The 11790-nt window shown below is 37.7% G+C and overlaps 1 protein-coding gene across 1 annotated transcript in view; it reads left to right on the forward strand.

Moving 5' to 3' along the window:
- Positions 1 to 9653: 9653 nt before the first annotated feature.
- Positions 9654 to 11790, forward strand: part of LOC144973995 (tubulin alpha-8 chain) — a 2619-nt gene continuing 482 nt past the window's right edge. The window contains exons 1-3 of the mRNA XM_078916883.1: positions 9654 to 9857; positions 10550 to 10877; positions 11188 to 11351. Coding sequence (XP_078773009.1) covers positions 9673 to 9857; positions 10550 to 10877; positions 11188 to 11351 — 677 coding nt within the window. The 5' untranslated portion in view covers positions 9654 to 9672. The remainder of the gene's footprint in view (positions 9858 to 10549; positions 10878 to 11187; positions 11352 to 11790) is intronic.

Raw genomic sequence — 11790 nt, forward strand, 5'->3', positions numbered from 1 at the left:
TGCAATACCCAACGAGCGATGGCAGCGATGACATCAAAGAGCTACTCCACCACAGCGTTTGGATGGCTTTGCGAGATCTAAAAGCTATAACCGCGAAATGTCATGTTATTCCGACTCTTAGTTATATGAAGCGTCTCATCGTCTCATCTACTCAAAGTAAAGGGAGGGGGTGTCAATCGGATTCAATAGTCTGAAGTCACGTCCGCCCAGCAAAGAAAATTGGCACTATTTATTCTTCATTCTGGCTAGAACTATCACCTGTCATGTGATCCGAATGTATATAAAAGTAAAAAACATGATCAGTAGGTTACTATATGTATTCTATACGAGGGAAGTGACGTCACGACTGTTACCCTCCAGACGCGACTTACCGCAACACTGGCCATGGAAGCAAATGCATCTATCCAAATTCTACTTATAGTACTCAATGATGTCCTGGCATCTATCCCATCTATCATATTAAAATTATGATATAAGCATCAAACGTATAGTAAATTAGGCATGGGTTTCGAAGGTTTCTATTCAGTGAGTAATTTATGATTAATTTTTGAGTAATTTTAACTATAAGGTAAGATACAGTGGGCAGAAAAGGCGTGTATTTTAGTTAATCACACACCATCAATACACAAATGCCACTTTTACTGACTTGACATTGAACACGCCCATATAGAATAGAAGGAGCCCCTAATTTTCACGTCTCCATCGTAGGTTACCGATAGTTTACATAGTTGAGCCTTGCGACTGTCCCAGGGCGTGGCTATATTCCTCTACACTTACTGAGTGTCTATCCACAGACTACCGTCCTGTGTTATCTATGTGTCTATGTGGGGGGGGGGGGGGTGCTAAGTACCAGATACCACTAAGGATGCACGTTGCTAATGAATATTAATTATATGGATAATTCTTCTTCAAACCCGTGACATCTGACCATGGCGTACTAAAAGAGTCATAGAAAAGTGCCAGAAGACAATAGAGAATAAAAATTTTTCGCGGCGGTGGTGGGGTTTGAACCTGCGACCTTATTGGTACGACAACTCCGCCTGGCAGGTGAGAGCGTGGCTCTACCGTGTGAGCTATCCACGAACACAAAAATATTCGTTTCAAACTCAAAGTCATTACTAGATCCCTCTCTCACCCACTTCTTGAGACCGCCGATTCGTTCGTACACCACCATCGCGAATAATTTTGACCAGCAGTTAAGCTTAATAGCCAATATTCTCAACACAAACATATAACATAGAAACGATTGAGACATTGAGTATGCTCCGGTGTATGGGTGAATTTTAATTCAGAAAAGTGAGTGGAGCAGGCACTTATGTTGGTAACAACAAGATATGAAGTGAATAGAAAAGTGCCAGAAGACAATAGAGAATAAAAATTTTTCGCGGCGGTGGTGGGGTTTGAACCTGCGACCTTATTGGTACGACAACTCCGCCTGGCAGGTGAGAGCGTGGCTCTACCGTGTGAGCTATCCACGAACACAAAAATATTCGTTTCAAACTCAAAGTCATTACTAGATCCCTCTCTCACCCACTTCTTGAGACCGCCGATTCGTTCGTACACCACCATCGCGAATAATTTTGACCAGCAGTTAAGCTTAATAGCCAATATTCTCAACACAAACATATAACATAGAAACGATTGAGACATTGAGTATGCTCCGGTGTATGGGGTGAATTTTAATTCAGAAAAGTGAGTGGAGCAGGCACTTATGTTGGTAACAACAAGATATGAAGTGAATAGAAAAGTGCCAGAAGACAATAGAGAATAAAAATTTTTCGCGGCGGTGGTGGGGTTTGAACCTGCGACCTTATTGGTACGACAACTCCGCCTGGCAGGTGAGAGCGTGGCTCTACCGTGTGAGCTATCCACGAACACAAAAATATTCGTTTCAAACTCAAAGTCATTACTAGATCCCTCTCTCACCCACTTCTTGAGACCGCCGATTCGTTCGTACACCACCATCGCGAATAATTTTGACCAGCAGTTAAGCTTAATAGCCAATATTCTCAACACAAACATATAACATAGAAACGATTGAGACATTGAGTATGCTCCGGTGTATGGGGTGAATTTTAATTCAGAAAAGTGAGTGGAGCAGGCACTTATGTTGGTAACAACAAGATATGAAGTGAATAGAAAAGTGCCAGAAGACAATAGAGAATAAAAATTTTTCGCGGCGGTGGTGGGGTTTGAACCTGCGACCTTATTGGTACGACAACTCCGCCTGGCAGGTGAGAGCGTGGCTCTACCGTGTGAGCTATCCACGAACACAAAAATATTCGTTTCAAACTCAAAGTCATTACTAGATCCCTCTCTCACCCACTTCTTGAGACCGCCGATTCGTTCGTACACCACCATCGCGAATAATTTTGACCAGCAGTTAAGCTTAATAGCCAATATTCTCAACACAAACATATAACATAGAAACGATTGAGACATTGAGTATGCTCCGGTGTATGGGGTGAATTTTAATTCAGAAAAGTGAGTGGAGCAGGCACTTATGTTGGTAACAACAAGATATGAAGTGAATAGAAAAGTGCCAGAAGACAATAGAGAATAAAAATTTTTCGCGGCGGTGGTGGGGTTTGAACCTGCGACCTTATTGGTACGACAACTCCGCCTGGCAGGTGAGAGCGTGGCTCTACCGTGTGAGCTATCCACGAACACAAAAATATTCGTTTCAAACTCAAAGTCATTACTAGATCCCTCTCTCACCCACTTCTTGAGACCGCCGATTCGTTCGTACACCACCATCGCGAATAATTTTGACCAGCAGTTAAGCTTAATAGCCAATATTCTCAACACAAACATATAACATAGAAACGATTGAGACATTGAGTATGCTCCGGTGTAGGGGTGAATTTTAATTCAGAAAAGTGAGTGGAGCAGGCACTTATGTTGGTAACAACAAGATATGAAGTGAATAGAAAAGTGCCAGAAGACAATAGAGAATAAAAATTTTTCGCGGCGGTGGTGGGGTTAATCCACAATAATCCACTGAAATACACTCAAGAAATAAACACATCATTAACTTAATAAAAAATTACAAAAAGAAGTAAAGATTCCTACAATAGCTGGGTAGTATTATAATTCTCGTCACCAATACGAGAGAGAGAGACCAAAAATTTTTATTCTCTATTGTCTTCTGGCACTTTTCTATTCACTTCATATCTTGTTGTTACCAACATAAGTGCCTGCTCCACTCACTTTTCTGAATTAAAATTCACCCCATACACCGGAGCATACTCAATGTCTCAATCGTTTCTATGTTATATGTTTGTGTTGAGAATATTGGCTATTAAGCTTAACTGCTGGTCAAAATTATTCGCGATGGTGGTGTACGAACGAATCGGCGGTCTCAAGAAGTGGGTGAGAGAGGGATCTAGTAATGACTTTGAGTTTGAAACGAATATTTTTGTGTTCGTGGATAGCTCACACGGTAGAGCCACGCTCTCACCTGCCAGGCGGAGTTGTCGTACCAATAAGGTCGCAGGTTCAAACCCCACCACCGCCGCGAAAAATTTTTATTCTCTATTGTCTTCTGGCACTTTTCTATTCACTTCATATCTTGTTGTTAAAAGAGTCATAGTAGGGCTATGCATCTGACTGATTAGATCAAGCCTCATAACATTCGCTGTGTTTGGGTGTAGTAATTCCGTCTGTATCCCTCGAATCAGACCGCTCCAAAACTAAACCACACCCTTAGTCCCCGATATGGCCACACCCCTCATATTATGATTATGCCCATAGTTTGATGTGACAAATTATTGAAACAAGACTAATGTGAACCTCTGATGTTCTGTCCTGACGTAACTTATGTCATTTCCCGTGGATTCGGGAACATCCCTACCAGAAAAAGACGTGTGGAAATCACGTCTAAGACGTAATCAGTTCCTTTGAACCCCCTAAAACAGGGGACTGAGGAACACTGATGATGCCGGGTTGTGCAATAATGTCCCACCGCGCCCTCATCGTATTCGTCCCCAAGTATGCTAAAATCTATTATCTAGCAGCCAAGTTCCTACAACTAAACAATCCATGAGCAAAAAACACCTAAAACATATAAATAACTAAATAGAACTCATCAAAATCATAACAACAATATCATATAGCAGCTACTGAATAGCTATCAATTATATATATAAAAACGTAATAAAGATAAGAAACGGCGATGCTTGTATAATCATGGAAAAGGCAGGGTGTTAGATGAGGCAACTTACTCTCAATCTCCAGACACAGTGATTATGCAAAATTAAATCAATGTAACGAATTATTAAAAACACGATACACAATAATCCACTGAAATACACTCAAGAAATAAACACATCATTAACTTAATAAAAAATTACAAAAAGAAGTAAAGATTCCTACAATAGCTGGGTAGTATTATAATTCTCGTCACCAATACGAGAGAGAGAGACCAAAAATGCGTGTGATCAGTTAGACGGAAAGATTCCAAGTGATCGGTAAATGGATGGTTCATCACCAGTGACTATCAGTAGACAATGTTCATCACTCATATGAATTCACAATTCGACCAATTGTGTTGTAGAATTCCAGTTCTTAATGCTGTCGTTGTCGCCACCGTCATGGTTAATGTTGGGTTTGTCATTACTATTAAAAACACTCGCTTTCGGATCGGAAAGTCCTGAGTTCGAGCCTCGCTCGGCGCAGAGTTGAGTCCTTGGAAAAGGCTCTTTACTCACATTCTCTCACCGTACTCAGGTGTAAAATGAGTACCTGGACGTTAACAACGTTGTCTCTGTCGAAAAACTGTAATATCGCCTAACAGACTTCATGTCTCGTTCTACATGTTACGTGTTGCTGTTGGTCAGGGACACTTTGTAAAGCGCTTTGAGCACATTAAGTGGACATTGCGCTATACAAAAACTCATGGGGTTTTTTTTGTAACAAAAGTAAAGCGATATTAAGTGTGATCAGTGGCTAGATAGATGACAGTAATTATTTTTTAAAATTACTAATTCAGACGGATGAAGATGATGATGATCATGATGATGATGATGATGATGATGATAATGATGATGATGATGATGATGATGATAACGACGATTTTCTATAGTAATCTCTAAGGGGAACAACCACTAACAAATGCATTTCGCTAAATTACAGTTCTATCTCTTTGACTTGACAAAGGGACATAACCGATAATAAATGAACTCTTCCCCCCCCCCCCACACTGTCCAACCAGCAGTAAATGGATAGCTGGGTCTCAGTCAAAGCATGCTTATTCTGGATGGGATTCCTGACCTCCCATAGTGGGCAGGAAGGTACTTAATGTGTCTTCTATCCCCTATATCTGTTTTCGAATTTGCTTTCTGTCTTTGTCTTGGAATGAGTTTTATTTGTCCTGGACCTGGCCGGATACCCTGGCTGGGAGGGAAACAGTCAAATCCATAGTTGTTTTTTTTGGAGATGATATCCTTTTCCTTGTAAATCATCTCTCTGTTATGTATTGTATTCTTTTTTTCTTTTACATATGATTTGTATACATTTGAGTGTATTCTTCTTAGTGGGACCTGTTCTTGTGTCTGGGTAGACATTTAGGTAATCTCAAACCAACTACACTGATAGTGTGCTCTTGGAACTAAAATATGTTCCCTTTTTAAACTAATTCCCTTATGTCTTGGGTGCTTCGATTGCAATTCTAGAACTTCTTACTATCCCATTTTCTTCCTTTTTTTTACTGGTGTTGAAATGACCTAAATGTGCACAGTAAACCCCTTAAAAACAAATAAAACAAAATCATGCTGATTATTTTGAGAAGCATTTTTTTTTCTTATATTTTTCCTTCAGCTTTGTCTGGCACTGTTTCATGCACACTTGTTCAAATTTTATCTTATACCAGTGCCTGATCCCTGGTGTGTCACTCATTATTACTTTAAACTCCCTTTTGGACATCTGGCCCGCCATAAAGCCGTTTTGAGAAATTTTAAAACACATTTTTAATCCTCAAAAATAATCAAAACAGAAAAAAAAACAAACAAAAAAAACAAAAAAAAAACAAAAAAAAAAAAAAACAAACAAAAAACAAAAAAAAAAACAACAACAACAACAAAAATTACATAAACAGACAAACAAACAAACAAAATAAATAGAAAAACAACAACAAAGCCGACAGCAAAACTCATACACGTAGAACGAGACGTAACGCCTGTTAGTGTTAGTAAAGCTCCAGCGGGTATTGTAAGAGTACGAATACAAAAAGGACGCCTAGCAGGCGACTGGTACTCCCTGACGTGCTGGCCACAAATGAAACACGATAAAACGCACTGCGCATGATAAGTTCGAGGAAGTGCGCTAAATAAATGTAATAATAAATTATTTTTATTCAATGTCAAGTAAAACTTCCTGACCATAAATAATGTCACAGTAATAAACACTTGAAACGAACACGCTCAAAAGAAAAATCTGTACCTTTGTTTCTAAGGCACCGGGCACCCTGGTTTATATTAGATACCTTTTTAATATTTTTGTCCCTAAAAGAAAACTGAGAAAAAACACTCATCAAAAAATTCTTGAGAATCTTGAAAACGCATCGTAAAAATTGCCGAACAATCATTTCAATTTTGAGCAGTCCATTGTTCATAACGTCCTTCCGTCGGCTGTCACATGCTCCTTGGAATACACGACAATAATAATATCTCTTAAATCTTGGTTGAAAAGTTTCAATTTTTACGTCCTCAATAAAGTGAATTATTGATTCTGTGCTCTATTTACTTTTATTATTCCTTTGAGTTAAAAATTGATTTGGTTACGATTTTGTAAAGCGCTTATAATACAGCCTTCTTTTTTGTTGTTGTTGATAATAATAATAATAATAATAATAATAATATAATAATAATAATAATAATAATAATAATAATAATAATGATAATAATAATAATAGCAATAATAATAATAATAATAATAATAATAATAATTAATAATAATAATAATAATAATAATAATAATAATATAATAATAATAATAATAATAATAATAATATATAATAATAATAATAAATAATAATAATAATAATAAATAATAATAATAATAATTAATAATAATAATAATAATAATAATAATAATAATAATAATAATAATAATAATAATAATAATAATAATAATAATAATAATAATAAAATAATAATAATAATAATAATAATAATAATAATAATAATAATAATAATAATAAATAATAATAATAATAATATAAATAATAATAATAATAATAATATAATAATAATAATAATAATAATAATAATAATAATAATAATACAATAATAATTAATAATAATAAAATAATATAATAATAATAATAATAATAATAATAATAATAATAAATAATAATAATAAATAATATAATAATAAATAATAATAATAATAATAATAATAATAATAATAATAATATAATAATAATAATAATAATAATAATAATTAATAAAATAATAATAATAATATTAAAATAATAATAATAATAATAATAATAATAATAATAATAATAATAATAATAATAATAATAATAATAATAATAATAATTTCTAAAAACGCGCTGTGACCTGTCTCGTAGAGAGCATGAAAACCATTCTAGGGCTTTGTCTCCGATTCCAAAGAGCCTCTGCATACGGTCTAGTAACAACAAGAGATGAGTGAGTAGGAAAGTGCCAGAATACAATAGAGAATAAAAAAATTTTCACGGCGATGATGGGGTTTGAACCCGCGACCTTATTGGTACGACAACTCGGCCTGGCCGGTGAGAGCGTGACTCTACCGTATGAGCTATCCACAAACCCAAAAATTCGTATCAAACTCAGGTCATTCATTACTAGATCACAAACATACCCCATATACTCAATGTCTCAATACGATTCAGAAGTCTGATGTCACGCGCCCGGCAACGGCGGCCATCTTGGTTCTAAACAAAGAAAATCATTATTTTTTATTCTTCATGCTAGCTAGAACTTTTCGTTCCCTTTTCGTATGCCTTGAGATCAAAATGCGTAAAAGTCAAAACATGATCAAATTAATGGGTTTGTTTTCCTCTGAAAACGCTTTTATGCTCGTCGGAGAAATATTTCATACAGGCGTCCGCCATTGTTCCGATAGTTTAGAGCCAGTGTTACTAAGTTACCATGCGTCATAAGGAAGGAAGTGACGTTACGACTACTGAATCCTATTGTTTCTATGTTATATGCTTGTGTTGAGAATATTGGCTATTAAGCTCAATACGCTTCAACAGTCGTAACGTCACTTCCCTCGTAATGACGCATGGTAACTTAGTAGCTGGCTCTAAACTATCGGAACAATGGCGGACGCCCTTATGAAATATTTCTACGACGAGCATAAACGCGTATCCAGAGGGAAAAAAAACCCATTATAAATCTGATCATGTTTTGACTTTTACACATTATGCTCACAAGACATATGAAAAGTTGTAGCCAGAATGAAGAATAAAATGTACAGATGTTCTTTGTTTAGAACCACGATGGCCGCCATTGCTGGGCGACGTGACATCAGACTATTGAATCCAATTGCTGGCTACTAACTTCGCGGTGGTTGTGTGTTGGACCCTCGATCTCCAGTAGTCGGTGAGAGAGAGAGAGAGAGAGAGAGAGAGAGAGAGAGAGAGAGAGAGAGAGAGAGAGAGAGAGAGAGCTCTAGTAATGAATGACCTGAGTTTGATACGAATTTTTCGGTTTGTGGATAGCTCATAAGGTAGAGTCACGATCTCACCGGCCAGGCCGAGTTGTCGTACCAATAAGGTCGCGGGTTCAAACCCCATCACCGCCACGAAAAAAAAAATGATTCTCTATTGTCTTCTGGTACTTTCCTACTCACTCATCTCTTGTTGTTACCAACATAAAGTGCCTGCTCCACTCACTTTTCTGAATTAAACATACTGACTAGTAGTAGCATTGTGTGATCCACAATGTCGAAATCGGCACTTAAGGTCCAGCGGCAGTAGTATTGCATTATCGTTAGTGTCAAGTAGGTCGATATTATCATTTTGGACACGCAAAAGTGCTGTTTCTATGCTGTGTGGTTGCTTATTAGGTGGCTTGAAAAACAGTATGCATGCTGATTGTTGAAATTTATGTAATTGTTGAGACGTTTGACAATGCGTCTTTCAATTAATTTCGAAATGAAATGAAGGTTCGAGGCTGGCCTGTAGTTTTTCAATTAAAGAAATAAATGAATAAACTTCCCTTTATTCATCCCCTAGGGGAAATGTGTCTCTAGAGTCTATTCCAAAGGAAGACTGGAATAACCCAGGCGTCAGCCGCAGTGCAGCGCCGCAAATTGAGCTAGGGCGAGGTGACTTGCTCAAGGCCATACAGTGCAGCGGCGGGCGATCGAACTCGGTACCTTTTGGTTACGAAGCAAAGACCGAACCGTTGAGCCACGCTGTCCCCTAATTGATCGGTATCCATAATTTTCTTTTTTAAAGAGTGGTTAAATAGAGCTTCTTTGAAGCAGGTTGGAATGTCTGAATTCTCGATAGACCTATTTGCAATCGAAATGATAGCAAGTGCAACTTCCTTTACGCATTCTTTCAAAAGCCATGTTGGTACAGCATCACGTTTGTACTGTTTATTTGGGGCTTTCTCAATTAATTCACTAACTTCTTCTATTGAAGCAGAGCAGAACAATGGGCATAATATAGATGGTATGCTATCTTCATTTTCAGAGGTGTTAACTGTATTGTCCATGCTGGATCTAGACTGTGCTTTCATGGTGGACAATGAAGCCATATATGACATCTGCAGGCGTAACCTTGACATTGAAAGACCCCCCTACACCAACCAAAATCGTCTGATTGGTCAAATTGTCTCCTCAATCACTGCTTCTCTGAGGTGTGTGGATTATTTTGATAGCATGCGTTTGGTCACAGATTATAGACTGGATTTAAAGTTTTTCTTCACGATTTTTATTTGACATAAAACACACAGTCACACGCACAACATAAACAGAATAGAGATTAGCAGTTTATTTTTGTAACTACTTTCGCCTGCTGGCATCCATGGACATGTAGATTTAGGTAATCCTTCAGAGCCAACAGGCTCATGGAGCTGGAGTTTATTATGTTTTCCATAGTATGATACGGACAATAGCAATTACTTGCTATCCTTTTGGTAGGACGCTAGTCCATCGCTAAGTACTTTCCTCTAGATCATACAGACCCAGCTATCTAGTCACCGCTGGGTGGACAGAGGTGTCAGAAAAACATTTCAACTCGGATATTAAAGATAGCATTACCTCACCTAAGCAATTCAGTCGATTTATGTTGAAAATAGTCTATGTGTTGCTTGTTAATATTAACAATAATAGAAGAGTTAAATCTTACTTTTATTTTTTAATCTTACACTTCAATCACCCTCTATTAAAATCACATTATTTGGATTTGGCACTTTTTTTTTGGTAACAATGGCATATGGTACGAGTTTTGTTCTTGTTTTTAAAAAAAATTCTTGCAGTTTCAAAGTGGCTGATGCCACAATTATTTTTCTTAATTGCAAGATACGATAATTTCTGTCAATTCTTACAGATTTGACGGTGCCTTGAATGTAGATCTGACCGAGTTCCAGACCAACCTGGTCCCCTATCCACTTATCCACTTCCCTCTGGCCACTTATGCCCCCGTTATCTCTGCTGAAAAGGCCTACTACGAACAACTGTCCGTGGCTGAAGTGACCAACGCTTGCTTTGAACCAGCCAACCAGCTGGTGAAATGTGACCCCCGTCACGGCAAGTACATGGCCTGTTGTCTGCTGTACCGTGGTGATGTCGTCCCCAAGGATGTGAATGCTGCCATTGCCACCATCAAAACCAAGAGAACCATCCAGTTTGTTGACTGGTGTCCTACTGGTTTCAAGGTAATACAGTTTTTTCAAATCCATTATAGGAACTACCTCCTCTATTGCCTCGTAAGCCAATTTTTTTGGCATCGTGTAAAAGAGGTTCTGGTCTCCAATTTTACTGATTTTTTTTTCCAATGTATTGAGGACATGATGCTCATACATCAGATAGTTTTAAGACTTTGGGTCATATTCCTAGGTAGAAATTTTCAGACCCCTCTCTCTTTTCTGTGTGTGTGTGTGTGTGTGTGTGTGTGTGTTTGCAGGCGTGTGAAAGGCCTCATCTTTTACCACGGTGATTTTCAGGAAAATTCAAACATGGAATGGAGTGGGCATCAACTACCAACCACCCACTGTTGTGCCTGGAGGAGACCTGGCCAAGGTCCAGCGTGCCGTATGCATGTTGAGTAACACAACTGCCATTGCAGAGGCCTGGGCAAGACTGGACCACAAGTTTGATCTTATGTACGCCAAGAGGGCCTTTGTCCACAGGTGAGTACTCTATCAATCAGTTACTTCCCAAAGTGGGACTGGAGGCACTGACTGTGTCTTCTACCCCCCTATATCAATTTTCCAAGATAGTTTCTGTTTTTGTCTTGGAATGAGATTACTTAGTTTTACCCTGGAACTGGCCGATACCCTGTCTGGGAGGAAAACAGTCAAATGTGTAGTTATGAGTTTTCGGAGATGATATTTTTTTCCTTGTAAATCATCTCTCTGTTATGCACTGTATTATTTTTAATAGAACATATATATGATTGATTTGTAATCATTTGAGAGTGTTCCTCTTGTGGGGACCTGTGCTTGTGTCTGGATGAGACATTTAGGCGACCTCAGACTAAGTAGCATGATGGTGTGCTCTTGGAATCTACATCGGTTTCTTTTTGAACCAGTTCCCCTTTGACTTACTTTTTCTTGGGTGCTTTAATTG

This window comes from Berghia stephanieae, chromosome 5, assembly GCF_034508935.2.
Source record: "Berghia stephanieae isolate SIO BIC M18660-M18661 chromosome 5, UCSD_Bste_1.3, whole genome shotgun sequence".
Taxonomy (NCBI): domain Eukaryota; kingdom Metazoa; phylum Mollusca; class Gastropoda; order Nudibranchia; family Aeolidiidae; genus Berghia; species Berghia stephanieae.